General features: G+C 42.9%; 1 protein-coding gene across 17 annotated transcripts in view; it reads right to left on the bottom strand.

The window, feature by feature from the left end:
• SYNE1 (spectrin repeat containing nuclear envelope protein 1) overlaps window positions 1-15,025 on the bottom strand; it is a 451,533-nt gene that overhangs the window by 228,546 nt on the left and 207,962 nt on the right. For all 17 annotated transcript variants that reach the window (XM_044288568.1, XM_044288579.1, XM_044288581.1 and 14 more), the window contains 6 exons: window positions 14,275-14,903; window positions 13,242-13,421; window positions 8,990-9,140; window positions 5,612-5,770; window positions 3,015-3,197; window positions 419-520 (listed from right to left, as the gene is read on the bottom strand). In XM_044288568.1, coding sequence (XP_044144503.1) covers window positions 419-520; window positions 3,015-3,197; window positions 5,612-5,770; window positions 8,990-9,140; window positions 13,242-13,421; window positions 14,275-14,903 — 1,404 coding nt within the window. The remainder of the gene's footprint in view (window positions 1-418; window positions 521-3,014; window positions 3,198-5,611; window positions 5,771-8,989; window positions 9,141-13,241; window positions 13,422-14,274; window positions 14,904-15,025) is intronic.

The following is a 15,025-nucleotide window of genomic DNA, read 5'->3' on the forward strand; positions in this document are numbered from 1 at the left end:
TTCAAGTAACTAGGGGGAACATCATCATGTAACTAGCAAACTGAAGAAAAGGAGGGCCGGCAGCATCCAGCAGACTTCTAAACAATGGCAGACTGTCACAGACACCACTGCTGGTTGAATGAATATGTGGCAAGCTCAATCCCCATCTAGAAAGTTGAAGCAAAGTATAACGTATCACCCACTGAAGGTTACAGAATGTAAGCAGATACCGCCCCAATGGGAATACATGAAGATATAAAGTGTGCAAATGTCACCAAAAATTATAATCCTACAAACATCTATTGCTTAGCACAAGACACACAAAGCATGTTCTGAGTAACGTATTACAAAGCAGGATTGCTGTTATGATGTCATGTGGCTATACTTAGACCTGGGTGTCCTGGGCATATGATATCAGCACGGGACATGTAACTGTTACCTGTAACTCCGCTGGGGGATCCCGGCTCCTTGTCAGCTCTTTCAGGTCATTAATCTTGGAGTGAAACGCTTCCAACTTCTGCCCTTTATGTGTAACTTCAGTCTGTAGAGGGAAGATGGCGAACAAAGAATTAAAATAAGTTAAACAGTTTTCCAGAAATGCCTTGATTTATGGCCAAACCACGCTCCCCAGCTAGGAGGAGGGAATACAGGAATACGAGGTTTTTCCAGCAGAGGCTATTACACTCTGAGTCTAATGAGAAAAGAAAACGTACTATTAAGAAACTGAAGAAATACTAGAGCGGGATTCAAATCCCTATTATGGCACAAACTCTGGGAACCAAGTCTAGATATTCTGTGCACATTTTCACCACTTGAGCACTAATCTCCCAGAGAGCAGATACAGGAGTGAGACAGAACCACCGTGAAGCTTGGGGAATAAATCTGGAGATTCATTTTAGGCAGGCGAGTAGATCTGCTGACCCTTCAACGCACATGCATGCTCAGCTCAGCAGACCGTCCATGTATACTGAACAAGGAGAGGGGCGAAAGCCTGTGCTAGACTCCTCTGCCGCTATACATGATCCGTGAAGAAGGAGAAAAGGGAACCTCTATGGTCGGCGGTCAGCAGGAGTCAGATACCAGGTGAGTATTGGTAAAAGCAGATAATAATTTTTCTTTTTAGTCGACGCGTTTCAAGGGCAGAGCGCCCTCTTTATCAGGACAGTAATCACATGTCATCTACATACAGCAGTTTTTAAAACATTTTTGGCACGCAGGCCAGGGGGTGGGAAAGAGGGGGGGAAGTGGAGGCAGACAGGGGTGTATTTTGCATAATCTTTAGAGGTATGCACTATATATTAATAAACATTTTTGAAGAGATAATGTTCTAGTTGTCTTTATTTAGATTGTAAATGATCAAAATACATCTGTGCCCACCTACCCAGCGCCAAGGAGGTCTCAGTTTAGGCAGGTCTTACTCTAAACCTACCTAGGACATTGGGCATCTACATTCAGGAGAGCAGACCCTGCACATACAGTGTGCTGCTCCTAGTTACCTAGCCAATGAGAGGAGGACCACACACAACTATATGTACCACCTAATCAAGGTCACCTGTGAGATAGGTGGGGCAAAAGTGCACATGAATGCTACTCCCAGGATAGAAGCGAATGCACACTCCACACTCCTTCAAGACAAATCAAAAAAATTACGGAAAAAAGATACAAAACATCCTGCACGATATGATAGTATATATTGTTAGTGAGTGATGACACATTCATCTGCCACATGGCCTCGGCGCTGTTCAGCCCCATAGAAGTGATTAGGCCTAAGCTGTGATACCGATACAATGTATGGTGCTGTGCTTAGTAAGCCGTTGAGTGTCGGACTCCTGAGGATAGGTCATCAGTATGTAAATATCGGAAAACCCTTTTAATAACCTTTTATCCTTTGATCCCACCCTGTCTGATCCAACTGTATGGCAATTGGCTACTGCTGGAGCTCTCCCCCCACTGCTCTGTTTGAATGAGGAGACCAGGAACGCCCCTTGAGCAAGTCGCTATGCCAATCAGCTGTCAACCAGACGAAAATAGATAGGTATTACAAGGACCTTTGTCAAGAGAAAAACCACCAGATGTCTTTATAGTGTAAAGAAGCACTGTATATTATCTCCTCACCAGGAGATGTGCTACGGCAGGCATAACTTTGGGAAGCAGCTCTATCTGCGGAATATCATCTGCGAGATCCCTGGATTGTTCAAAAAATGTAAAAAAATATAACAAGCAGAACGACCAGGCACTACTTCAAAACTGTTAAATACAAAATTGTACAACGCTTTTGGAGATGTTCCCTCTCCTTTATGAGAAAGCATGTCCCTGAAACACATTGTAAAATATTATAAATTGTATAAAAAAAAACATCTTTTAACAGTTTTAGGCTACTTTCACATTAGCGTTTTTAATTCCGCTATTCAGATCCGTCAAAGGATCTCAATAACGGAAGAAAACGCTTCAGTTTTGTCCCCATTCATCGTCAATGGGGACAAAACTGAAATGAACGAAACGGAGTGCACCAAAATGCATTCCGTTCCGTTTGGCTGCTCTCCTATCGCGGACCGAATAATGCTGCAAGCAGCGTTTTACTGTCCGCAATGTGGTGCGGAGCAAGACAGATCCGTCCTGACACACAATGTAAGTCAATGGGAACGGGTCAATTTTCTCGGACACAATAGAAAACGGATCCGTCCCCCATTGACTTTCAATGGTGCTCATGACGGATCCGTCATGGCTATAGAAGACATAATACAACTGGATCCGTTCCTGATGGATGCATGCGGTTGTATTATGGAAACGGAAGCGTTTTTGCAGATCCATGACGGATCTGCAAAAAACGCTAATGTGAAAGTAGCCTTAAAGTGGCAGCGCCTAGTCATCCTGATTTTTATATTTTTTGTTGGAAACATGCAGAACATCTTTCAGACTGACTCATCACGGTGGGTACGTTTTTCTTCTGTTTAAATGCATCATTTATTTCTACATTTAGTGCTCCTCAAGGTAATGCTTAGGACATCGTTTGGCAAGCATTATTTACCACACACCTGAAATTCTTCCAGACAGGCCTTCATTTGTTGACTGCTGTTTAGGTTGGTAATGTTCTCACTCATCTGTGAAATGGAACTACTGGACCATCCATCAATTTCATCATTGATGCTCAAAACATCTTCCCATAAGGACAGGCACACACGTAGTCTTTCCAGGTTTTCATCTATCCTCTCCAGCACCTGTTAAAACCATTGCCGACGTCAGAAAATGTTAGATCCCTGCATACATTTTTTGGCTATTTATGGGGATAGGGGATAACAAACCGATTGCTGGGGATCTGAGGTTCTGATGCAGCAGAAGGACAAGCATGTGCCTTCCTGCTCCACTCATTCTCTATGGGACTGCCTGAGCAGTCCCATAGTGAATGAACTGAGCAGCAGGGAGCGTGCTCACCTGCTGGTCCATAAGGGTGGGAATATGAGACCCTTGTTCTCGGGATCAGTAGAGGGTTCCGGCTGTCAGACTCCAACCAATCAGTTAGGTAATAACTTTCATACTTGGCACAATCCCTTTAGTGATAACTTTCGCTGTCAGGCAGCCATGCCAGCCTAATCATTAGCTCATCTGTGCTGATATAACTCATGATTATTGCAGTATTATATGTACTATTACGTGTTACTATTTTTCAATTACATTTTATAGGACATTATACAACAAGGCGCACTAATAGAAGGGCGTCAGTACAGGACCACTTCACACACTACTCATTTTGTATATGAAGATTTACGTCTATAAGTTATATTATAGCTAATTGTAAAGTAAAAAAGCAACCTCTTGAACAGTAGTCTTACATCTTTATATAAGCCTCTGAGTATAAAGGAATGCTGGATTATGCATGTCTATTCAGTATACGTTAATTAAAGTCATTCTTAAAAAAGTGGTCCAGTTTTAGAAAAACATAGCTGTTGTCTTCCAAAACTAGTGCCACGCCTGACCACAGGTTGCTTGTGGTTTTATTGTAGCTCCACCGCATTCACTTCAATGGAGCTAGAAACAACCAAAGAACACAACATTCAGCCGTTGTGCAGAGAGCACATGAAACCAGTGTCCTCTACAACAGTCGCCCCTGTATTAATATTGCTGACCACATTTTAGGTCCCTTTAGGGTACATGCACACATTCAGGATTCATGTGCGGAGAATCCGCACTGAAATCCGCAGGTTTTCGAAGGCAAATCTGTGTGGTCAATCCGCATTAATTGGTGTGGATTTGCATGCGGATTTGCGTGCGGATTTGGTGCGGATTCGGTGCGCATGCGGATTTCACTAAGTGAATTAAGAAAATCCGGTCAGGAAAAATAAAATTAATTGACATGTCGTGGATTTTAAAATCCGCACCACAGGTCAAAATCCGTGCGGGAAAAATCTGCATCGTGTGCATTGAGAATTTCAAATTCTCATAGAATACAATGTACATGACCTACGGTGCGGATTTTCCGCACGCAAATCCTCCCGGAAAATCCGCACACAATCCTGATCGTGTGCAGGGGGCCTTAAAGTGAACCTTTTACATGGTTGGGGGCTACTAAACCACCAGTATGTAATTATACAGATGGGGTTTAGCTTTCTAACCATGCCCCTATCTAAATGAAGTACTAAGGAACTTATAAATTACTGGAAATTCACATGTGAAATGATGTGTGGTGGCCTGTCCTTGGCTTCATTTGCACAATGCACCTGCACTCAACTCTGGATTCCTCTCTTTGTACATCTATACATCTTTTAAAAGGCTTCTGTCAGCAGATCTGTACCTATGACACTGGCTGACCTGTTACATGTGCGCTTGGCAGCTAAAGGCATCTGTGTTGGTCCCATGTTCATATGTGCCCGCATTGCTGAGAAATATGATGTTTTAATATATGCAAATCAGCCTCTAGGAGCAATGGGGGCGTTACCATTACACCTAGAGGCTCTGCTCTCTCTGCATCTGCTGCGTCCTCTGCACTTTGATTGACAGAACCAGTGAAAACTTCATCACACCTGGTACTGTCAAAGCATGGCCGTTACACTTTGCGGCTCAGCCATCTCTGCAACTAACACCCACACCCCCGTTGCAAATAGAGCATATAAACATCATTTTTCTCAGCAATGCGGGCACATATATGAACATGGGACCCACCAAGATGTCTTTATGGTCAAAAACACACGCAACAGGCCAGTCGGTTTCATAGGTGCAAATCTGCTGACAGATGCCCTTTAATACCTAATGTTGGGGGGCTGGAAAGCTAAACCCCACCTGTACAACAACATGCTGGTGGTTTAGTGACCGGTTCCATTAATGCACTACAAACATCAGCTCTCTAAATCCAGACCCGGTTTCTATGAGGTCCTTACATAGCCAAGCATACTACTGAAGATCTTTTTTTTTTCCCTTTTTTTTATTTGCTAATGCTAAAACCCCAAGCAAAGCAAAACCAGATGCAATTTGCCTTATTAGACCAAAGACAATTATTTCTCTAACCACACATCCATATACAGAATACATAAAAGAAAATATGACACAGATAAACAACACAAGCTGGATTTTACCACGGAGCGAGTCACTGAAAAGCGACTGTATATAAATCATTTAGCACATGACAACTGCATCTTACGTCAAGCCATTGATCCACGTAGAAGTCCATATCTTTCTTCACTGGCCTTGAATCGCAACCATTTATTCGTTTCAGCTCAACCAGCAAGTGTTTCCCTTTATTGGTGAAGTCATCCAGTTCTCTCTGGTTTTCATTCAGTTCGTTCTTGGCTGATTCGTGCTTGAAAAACCATGGAAGTGAAATTAGTAAATCACAATGATGGCAATAAAGGGGTTATCCCATGACTAATGTAAAACATTTAAATCAGACATTATATAGTACATGACAGTCTCTTTCTTACAAAGCAAGAACCAGCCCTGTACCTCACATGGATCCAGAGATCTCACTATTCATTGCTCTGATTTATATCAAGCCGCCAGCTCAAGGGGATGTGTCTATTCTGCTACAGCTCAGGGGGTGTGTCCATGCTCTGCCTATCACAGCTTAGGAGGCAGTTGAAGGATGAAACTGAGCATGTGCGGCCATCTTAGTGAGCAGGACAAAGAAATAAGGGGGAAAAAAAACAGCAGGTGGTGCTGTACAGATACATTTTATTGAATAACTTAGTAGCTAAGCTAAATTTTTAATTATATGCAATTACAAAAGTATTCAGATCCAGGGGCTGGTTTGAAAACTGTAGATTATTTTTCATGGGACAACCCCTTTAAGGTGAGGAACTACAGATTTGCACCTTACCTCGTCTCTCTAAAATATTCAACCATTAACATGAACCGCTTTATTACCACATACAGTAAAAGTTTTCTCAACAAATTTAATTTGTTGTTGCAGAATATGAATATCTTATTTACAGTATACACACTAAGGCCAGGTCATAAGAGGCACACGCAACCCTTTAAGATGACTGTTAAGACCATGTTCGGCTGCAGTGATAAAGATGACCAGATACAGCCAGGTCCATAAATATTGGGACATCTATACAATTCTAACATTTTTGGCTCTATACACTACCAATGGATTTTAAATAAAACAAGCAAGATGTGATTTAACTGCAGACTGTCAGCTTTAATTTGAGGGCATTTACATCCAAATCAGGTGAACGGTGTAGGAATTACAACAGTTTGCATATGTGCCTCCCACTTGTTAAGGGACAATGGGACAGGGGAATTAAGGGGAATTACAACAGTAATGGGACAGAATAATAATCATAAATCAAACTTTCACTTTTTAATACCTGGTTGCAAATCCTTTGCAGTCAATTACAGCCTGAAGTCTGGAACGCATAGACATCACCAGATGCTAGGTTTCATCCCTGGTGATGCTCTGCCAGGCGTCTACTGCAACTGTCTTCAGTTCCTGCTTGTTCTTGGGGCATTTTCCCTTCAGTCTTGTCTTCAGCAAGTGAAATGCATGCTCAATCGGATTCAGGTCAGGTGATTGACTTGGCCATCGCATAGCATTCCACTTCTTTCCCCTTAAAAAACGCTTTGGTTTATTTTCCAGTATGCTTTGGGTCATTGTCCATCTGCACTGTGAAGCACCGTCCAATGAGTTCTGAAGCATTTGACTAAATATGAGCAGATATTATTGCCCGAAACACTTCAGAATTCATCCTGCTGCTTTTGTCAACAGTCACATTATCAATAAATACAAGAGAACCAGTTCCATTGGCAGCCATACATGCCCACTCCGTCACACTACCACACCATGCTTCACTGATGAGGTGGTATGCTTAGGTTAATGGGCAGTTCCTTTCCTTCTCCATACTCTTCTCTTCCAATCACTCTGGTACAAGTTGATCTTGGTCTCATCTGTCCATAGGATGTTGTTCCAGAACTGTGAAGGCTTTTTTAGATGTTATTTGGCAAACTCGAATCTGGCCTTCCTGTTTTTGAGGCTCACCAATGGTTTACATCTTGTGGTGAACCCTCTGTATTCACTCTGGTGAAGTCTTCTCTTGGGTGTTGACTTTGACACACATACACCTACCTCCTGGAGAGTGTTCTTGATCTGGCCAACTGTTGTGAAGGGTTTTCTTCACCAGGGAAATCATTCTTCGGTCACCCACCACAGTTGTTTTCCGTGGTCTTCTGGATCTTTTGGTGTTGCTGAGCTCAGCGATGCATTTCTTCTTTTTAAGAAAGAAAGTTTTTGCTATGTCTCTGATGGGTTTGTTTTGTTTTTTCAGCCTAATGATGGCTTGCTTCACTGATAGTGACAGCTCTTTGGATCTCATCTTGAGAGTTGACAGCAACAGATTCCAAATGCAAATAGCACACTTGAAATGAACTCTGGACATTTTATCTGCTCATTGTAATTGGGATAATGAGGGAATAACACACACCTGGCCATGGAACAGCTGAAAAGCCAATTGTCCCATTACTTTTGGTTCCTTAACAAGTGGGAGGCACATATGCAAACTGTTGTAATTCCTACACCGTTCACCTGATTTGGATGTAAATACCTTCAAATTAAAGCTGACAGTCTGCAGTTAAAGCACATCTTGTTTATTTCATTTCAAATCCATTGTGGTGGTGTATAGAGCCAAAAATGTTAGAATTGTGTTGATGTCCCAATATTTATGGACCTGACTGTATGTAGCATCACAGAGGGTGCTAGTAGTGGTCAACTTTCAAAATCGCCACCCGTACTAAATCGTTGTTAAAAAAGGCTGTAGTGTTTAGGTGACTGCCATGGAGACCACCACAACTGAAATGTAAGCGGCTTGTTTCAACAGCCCTTACTATGAACTTTACACTTACAAGAGTTCTACCACAAGTTCAGTGGCTGTTTAATTTGGTCTTTTTGAGTTCCCTCTGTAAGGCTACTTTCACACTAGCGTTCGGGTGTCCGCTTGTGAGCTCCGTTTGAAGGGGCTCACAAGCGGCCCCGAACGCATCCGTCCAGCACTAATGCATTCTGAGTGGACGCGGATCCGCTCAGAATGCATCAGTCTGTCAGCGTTCAGCCTCCGCTCCGCTCAGCAAGCGGACACCTGAACGCTGCTTGCAGTGTTCGGGTGTCCGCCTGGCCGTGCGGAGGCAAGCGGATCCGTCCAGACTTACAATGTAAGTCAATGGGGACAGATCTGTTTGAAGATGACACACTATGGCTCAATCTTCAAACGGATCCGTCCCCCATTGACTTTCAATGTAAAGTCTGGACGGATCCGTTCAGGCTACTTTCACACTTAGATTTTTTTTTAAACTATAATGCAGACGGATCCGTTCTGAATGGATCCAAACATCTGCACTATAGGAGCGGATCTGTCTGTGCAGACATCAGACGGACCCGCTCTGAACGCTAGTGTGAAAGTAGCCTAACAAAATATATTGCAGCAGATTTCCCAGCTTTTTCTTTTCTTAAGTAAGAGCTTTGACTTTTCCTCCTAAGCCCTCTATTCTATTCTATTTCCATCTTTTTTCTGTTTGTGACACCTACCTTTGCTATACTACGTCGGATGTCTTCCTGGTCTTTTAAAGTGGACTTAATTGTTATCATGTTTTCCGCATTCTCTATAAGTCTGGTAATAGAAGACCTTAGATGCTCATACTCTTTCATCAGATTGATAAGAACCAAGCACTGTTCTTGACTATAATAAATGAGAAACATGATTAGAATTCAAGGTCAACACAGGTATTTATCAAAGTCTTTTTCTCTAAGAATGCCCGATTTTGCTAATGCGCAGTGGTTTATATTATTTATTATTAAAACACCATTCATTCCATAGTGCTGTACATACGAAAAGGTTTATACATACATAATACAGACAATTGCACTAAGCATGAACAAGACGAGTTACATACTGGTACAGAAGGAGAGAGGGCCCTGCCCGTGAGGGTTTACAATCTACATCGTATGGGAGAAGGACACAGTAGGAGAGGGTAAAGCTGGTCATGGCGGTACAGAGGCAGCAGTTGTAGGCTTGTCTGAAGAGGTGGGTTTTTAGGTTTTGAAGGATTCCACTGTAGGCGAGAGTCTGATATGTTGGGGTAGCGAGTTCCAGAGGAAGGGGGATGCATGGGAGAAATCTTGGAGGAGATTGTGGGAAGAGGTGATAAGAGGAGAGAAGGAGGTCTTGTGAGGATCGGAGATTGCGTGTGGGGATGTATCGGGAAAGTAGCTCAGAGATGTAGGGAGGGGACAGGTTGTGGACAGCTTTGTATGTATTTGTTAGTATTTTGAACTGAATTCGGTGGGCAATAGGGGGCCAGCAGAGGAGTAACAGGGTGAGAGGTGGATAGTCGGGCAGCAGAGTTGAGGATATAATGGAGGGGTACGAGAGTGCTAGATAGAAGGCCACAAAGGAGAATGTTGCATTAGTCTAGGCGGGAGATAAGGAGGTCATGTACATGCATTTTTGCAGACTCAAAGGGCTAGGATGTGCGGTCGGAAGGAGAGGGCAGAATCCAAGGTCACTCCAAGGCAGCAGACTTGGTTAACTGGGAAGAGCGTGCAGCCATTGATTCTGATAGATAGGTCTGTTTGGGGGGGTTGAGCAAGATGAGGGAAAGATGATAAATTCTGTTTTACCCATGTTAAGTTTTAGAAAGCGAGAGGAGAAGAAGGAGGATATGGAAGATTGGCATTGGGATTCTAGATAGTAAGGTAGATTTGTGTGTCGTCAGCATAAAAGTGATACTGAAAGCCATGGGACTCTATGAGCTGTCCAAGGCTGAAAGTATAGATAGAGAAGAGCAGGGGTCCTAAGACAGAGCCTTGCGGGACACCAACAGAGAGGGAATGAGACGAGGAGGTGGTGTGAGAGTGGGAGACGCTAAACGTCCAGTCTGTGAGGTATGATGTGATCCAATAGAGGGCCAGGTCAGTGATGCCAAGAAATGAGAGAGTTTGTGCCTGCCTGTTTTTTTGGTTTTGGCTGTCAGTAGGTCATTGGTGACTTTGGTAAGGGCAGTCTCAGTTGAGTGGGGGGGTCCAAAGCCAGATTGTAGCCGGTCAAAGAGGGAGCAGGAGGAGAGGTGAGAGGACAGTTCAAAATAGACATGTTGCTCAAGTAGCTTTAAGGCATATGGAAGAAGTGATATGGGGCGATAATGGGGCGATAACTGGACAAAGAAGATGGGTCAAATGTAGGATTTTGAGGATGGGTGTAATGGTAGCATGTTTAAAACCAGAGGGAAAGACAGCAGAGGTTAATGATAGGTTGAAGAGATGAGTTAGGGCTGGGATAAAGACTGTGGTGAGGTTAGGGATGAGGTTGGATGGGATTGGGTCAAATGTGCAGGTGGTGAGATGTGATCTGGATAGTAGAATGTAATGGTGGAGAAGTGGGTTTTGGAAGAAGAGGACTGAGCAGTTGTGTAGAGGATCTGTGGGGACTGTGCACTGAACCTTTCTCTGATGTTGACTATCTTTTGTTTGAAGTATGTGGCAAAGTCCTCAGCTGAGATGAGAGGGTGGGGGAGCTGGGGGACTGAGAAGGGAGTTAAAAGTGTTAACAAGTTGTTTAGGGCCGTGGGACAGGGAAGATATGAGGGATGAGAAGTAGGTCTGTTTTGCATCAGTCAGTGAGGATTTGAAAATGAGGAGGGATTGTTTGTATGTGGTGAAGTGATCCTTATAATAAGACTTCTTTAATCGCCGCTCAGCAGCCGTGGAAGCTTGTCTGAGTTTGTTGGTCAGGTTGGTGTGCCATGGTTGTCTGTTGATTTTTCGGGTTTTGTTGTGTGTGAGGGGGGCAACAATGTCCAGAGCTCTACTTATTGTGGTGTTATACAGGGTGGTGGCAGTATCTGGGTCTTGGAGGGAACAAATGGTAGAAAGTGGCAGAAGAGAGTCAGGAAGCAAGCGAAAGTCGAGGGTGTGTTAGTGTGTGGACCGGGGGAGCAGCAGAAGAGACCAGTGAAGAGAAGGTGAGTAGGTTGTGGTCGGATAGGGGAAAAGGCAAATTAGAAAGGTTAGATAGGGAGCAGAGGCGGGTAAAGATAAGATCCAGAGTGTGACCATCTCTGTGGATGAGAGCAGAAGACCACTGTGAGAGGCCGAAGGAGAAAGAGAGTGATAGGAATTTAGAGGCGGCTGAGTGCAGGTGTAAATGGGGTTAATTCAAAACAAGGTCTAATACAGGTATGTAGGCATTCAAGGGAGCGAGAAGTGAAGTGAGTGAGAAGGAGAGAATACTTACCTTACAATCCTCCCAGTGAAGGAGCAAAGCTAGCAAAATCATGTGTTCCTGGGGGAATGCATTCGGGGGATACTATACCTCCATATGGAGAGCACCTAAATGACGTAAGGAGGCTTATATGCCAGGCAAAGCTCCTCTGGAATTCTGAGAAGGGATGCAGATGAGCTCTTAACAAGCTCTGCCTCTAATGTCATCAGATATAAGGCATCTATCCTATAAGACAATGTTTGACCCTTTAAATAGGCCTTGAGACATGACTCTGATAATAAATAAGCAAGCATCTCATCTGCAGACAGCTGTTTCAGGGAGATTGCCCTTCATTAGCACCGAGCAGAGAGTACTGGCTTAACTGGGTGAGATGCATAATTTTGCTAAAACACACTGCCACCAATTACTGTTTTTACACCATAAATAACGCTAGACCACTAATGATTATTAGTGACCACAGTACAGACACCATTAGACAGGTCAGTCTTGCCCTGACAATCAAAGTGTACTGGGCACCGAGGGGCGTAGCAGAAGCGGTGAGTTATGCCAGGTCCTCGGTGCTCAAACCTCCTAATTTGCATAAAGATAAAAGTAATAATGTCTCCACAATGTTGCAAGCTACAGAGAAAAGGAAGATATTGTTTTCATCAGCATGATCAACGCTACCAAGCAATATGCCTGGTTTAAAAGGATTGATTAAGTTGTCTAAAGCTTTAAGCATTTCTGTTACAGAAAAACATTTGACATTTCACTGTGAGACATCTGATTGGTCGGGTCGGAGTTGAGTCCCGTCCCCCTCTGCCCCACCGCGAATTCTCAAACAAAAGGCCAGAAATGCTGAGCAATGTATCCCTTGGTTTCTGATCATCTTCCCTCAAAGTGCACTGTGAAGGGTGTACAGGCCCCCAAAACAAGTCTATGGTTGAGTTTATCATGAGGAGAATATATGAAGTCAGCTTCTTTTGCCCTCTGTTATATGTGTTCATAGGTTATAATGAATGGATACTAAACTGAAGCTCATTTTAACCAATCTGTTTTAATAAAATATGCATACAATAATATGTATATAGCCCTACTGCTATAGTGAGTTCTAGTGAGTTCTAGATTTAAATTGGTAGTCTCACTTCAGCAAATGGCAATTATCATGTAGAGATAGCCACTTACTAACGTATAGTTATTGTCCATATTGCCTCCTTTGCTGGCTTGATTCATTTTTCAATCGCATTATCACACTGCTAGTTTCCAGGGATTACGACCCAGCCACCAGAGAGGCCAGTGCTTTTTTCTATAGTGTGCAAGAATGGCCACCGCTGATGGATTGCAGAGTGGTCGTAACCCCTGGATAGAAGCAGTGCATTAGTAAGTGCCTTGTATTAACTTTGTCTACATGATAAATGACGTTTGCTTCAGCCCTTTAATGCTTCTTTTATATCAATGACAAGTGAAACACAGTCTAACTGGTACATGGTAGGTGTAAACTGTATTTGTTAGTGATAACTTGAAATATACCGGTATGTCCTAATGAAAGGAGGAAGGGACCACGGCTTCTTTTATATTTACCTTTCACTAATAAGCTTGTGTGTGTCTTCCCAAGTCATGATCAGACCATTCAGCTCTTTATCTGCCTCTGCAGCCATGGATAAATCCTTCTGGGCGATCTGCTTTGCTTTGTCCATAAGCCACTGCTTTTCATGTTGGTAAGAGTTGATTTCTTCCTCCAGTTCATTGAATATTTTTAATCTGCATTCAACAGTACAACAATGATCAGTCATTTGTAAGACTTGACGGATATTGAAGGAAATGTATCACAGGACAAACACCTACCAGTCTAAACTTATTTGGTGTGGTCACTGCACTAAATACCCACTACCCAGTGGGTAATACCTAATAGATGGTAATACCTTATAATGGAATACTGGGTGAAACGAGATTAACATTTATGATAAAAGAAAACCAAAACAGCAACTAAGGTTTTCTACCATTATAAATGATTCACAACTATTTGTAAAGACAAAACCTACTAAGGTATCATCAAAAACAACAAATGTAGTTTAAACCGTTATATGCTTATGTGCTCCAAATGAAATAAATATACTTTGGTGGCACTTCGTTGCAAGTTGGAGATCCTGGTTGGATCTAGCTGGAACCCCAAAAATAGCATGCCATAACTTAACCTGGTGCACATGTTACGGATTTGGATACACAAAAAACTGATTATTGCACAAAACTGATTGCTTATTGTTATACCAGCCATCTGTGCCCACTGCAACCTCACTCCCCCTGGTGGACATGGCCACCAGAACACTCACCTGGTCCCCCTGACCCCTTGGTATTTCACCCATGTCTCTCTTGAACCCCATGGGTCAGGAGTCTACTAAACAGAGACTATTCTAGGAGGTAGCAGCCTGGTCGTTCCCCGGCAGCAGAGTCCAGATTCCTAAATAGGGTTTAAATGGTGAAGACCAAAGGGGGCCCCAAATCAAATCTGTTCAGTAGACTCAGCTGCTCTACACCAGTTTGCATAACACTTACAGTATTATAATTATTTAATGGATGTAACAATAAAAACAAGCATGCTGAGGTTTCATTTCACCTTTGCTGAAGAGCCGGTAATGTTGACTCCTTCATCTCTTCACCATCTGCCTTTTCTTCAATATCTTCGATTGTCTTCAGCAATTTCTCTTTACAATCAATAAATGATTTCCAAAGTGCTCCAAGGGCTTCTGCTTCACAAAGTTTTGTTCCCAGAAATTTCTGAACTTTCTCCAGTTCCATAATTAGGTTATCGGCCAGAGCTCTGCAGGAAGTCCTCTCCTCAGAAATGGAGCTCTTTAGATGGTATTGTGCTTTGGTAAGAGCTGTGTCTAGTCCTACTGCCAGAGCTGTTAATTCATCAATTTCCTGAGCAAGTCTATGTATGTCTTTCTCCAGAGACTCGGATTTGTCTTTATCTAGGCTGCTTGCTCCTTCTACTGTTTCTTTTAAGTTACATAGGACATTCAGAGATTGTTGGTGCATTTGTAAAAAGGAGCCTAACTTGGAAAGGGATTCCTGTCGTCGCCCAGTGATTTGAGCAGTTTCTTCAAATAGCTGTACACAGTCTGTGACTCTTCCTTCCAACACAGAATGATCACCCGGAATGGTGAAAGCGCATAACTTACTGAGCTGATCCTTCAAATGATCAGTTTCTTTCTGCTGGGTTTTCACTTTTGCAATATGGTCCTGGAAAAAATAGGGAAAATAATGTATATAAAATATACTTATTGAGGGTTCTAGCTCTGAGATTTAACGTGACCTGTGATAAGGATAGGACTACTCGACGACTTGTAGCAGCGTGGCATATG

Source organism: Bufo gargarizans, chromosome 4, assembly GCF_014858855.1.
Source record: "Bufo gargarizans isolate SCDJY-AF-19 chromosome 4, ASM1485885v1, whole genome shotgun sequence".
Taxonomy (NCBI): Eukaryota; Metazoa; Chordata; class Amphibia; order Anura; family Bufonidae; genus Bufo; species Bufo gargarizans.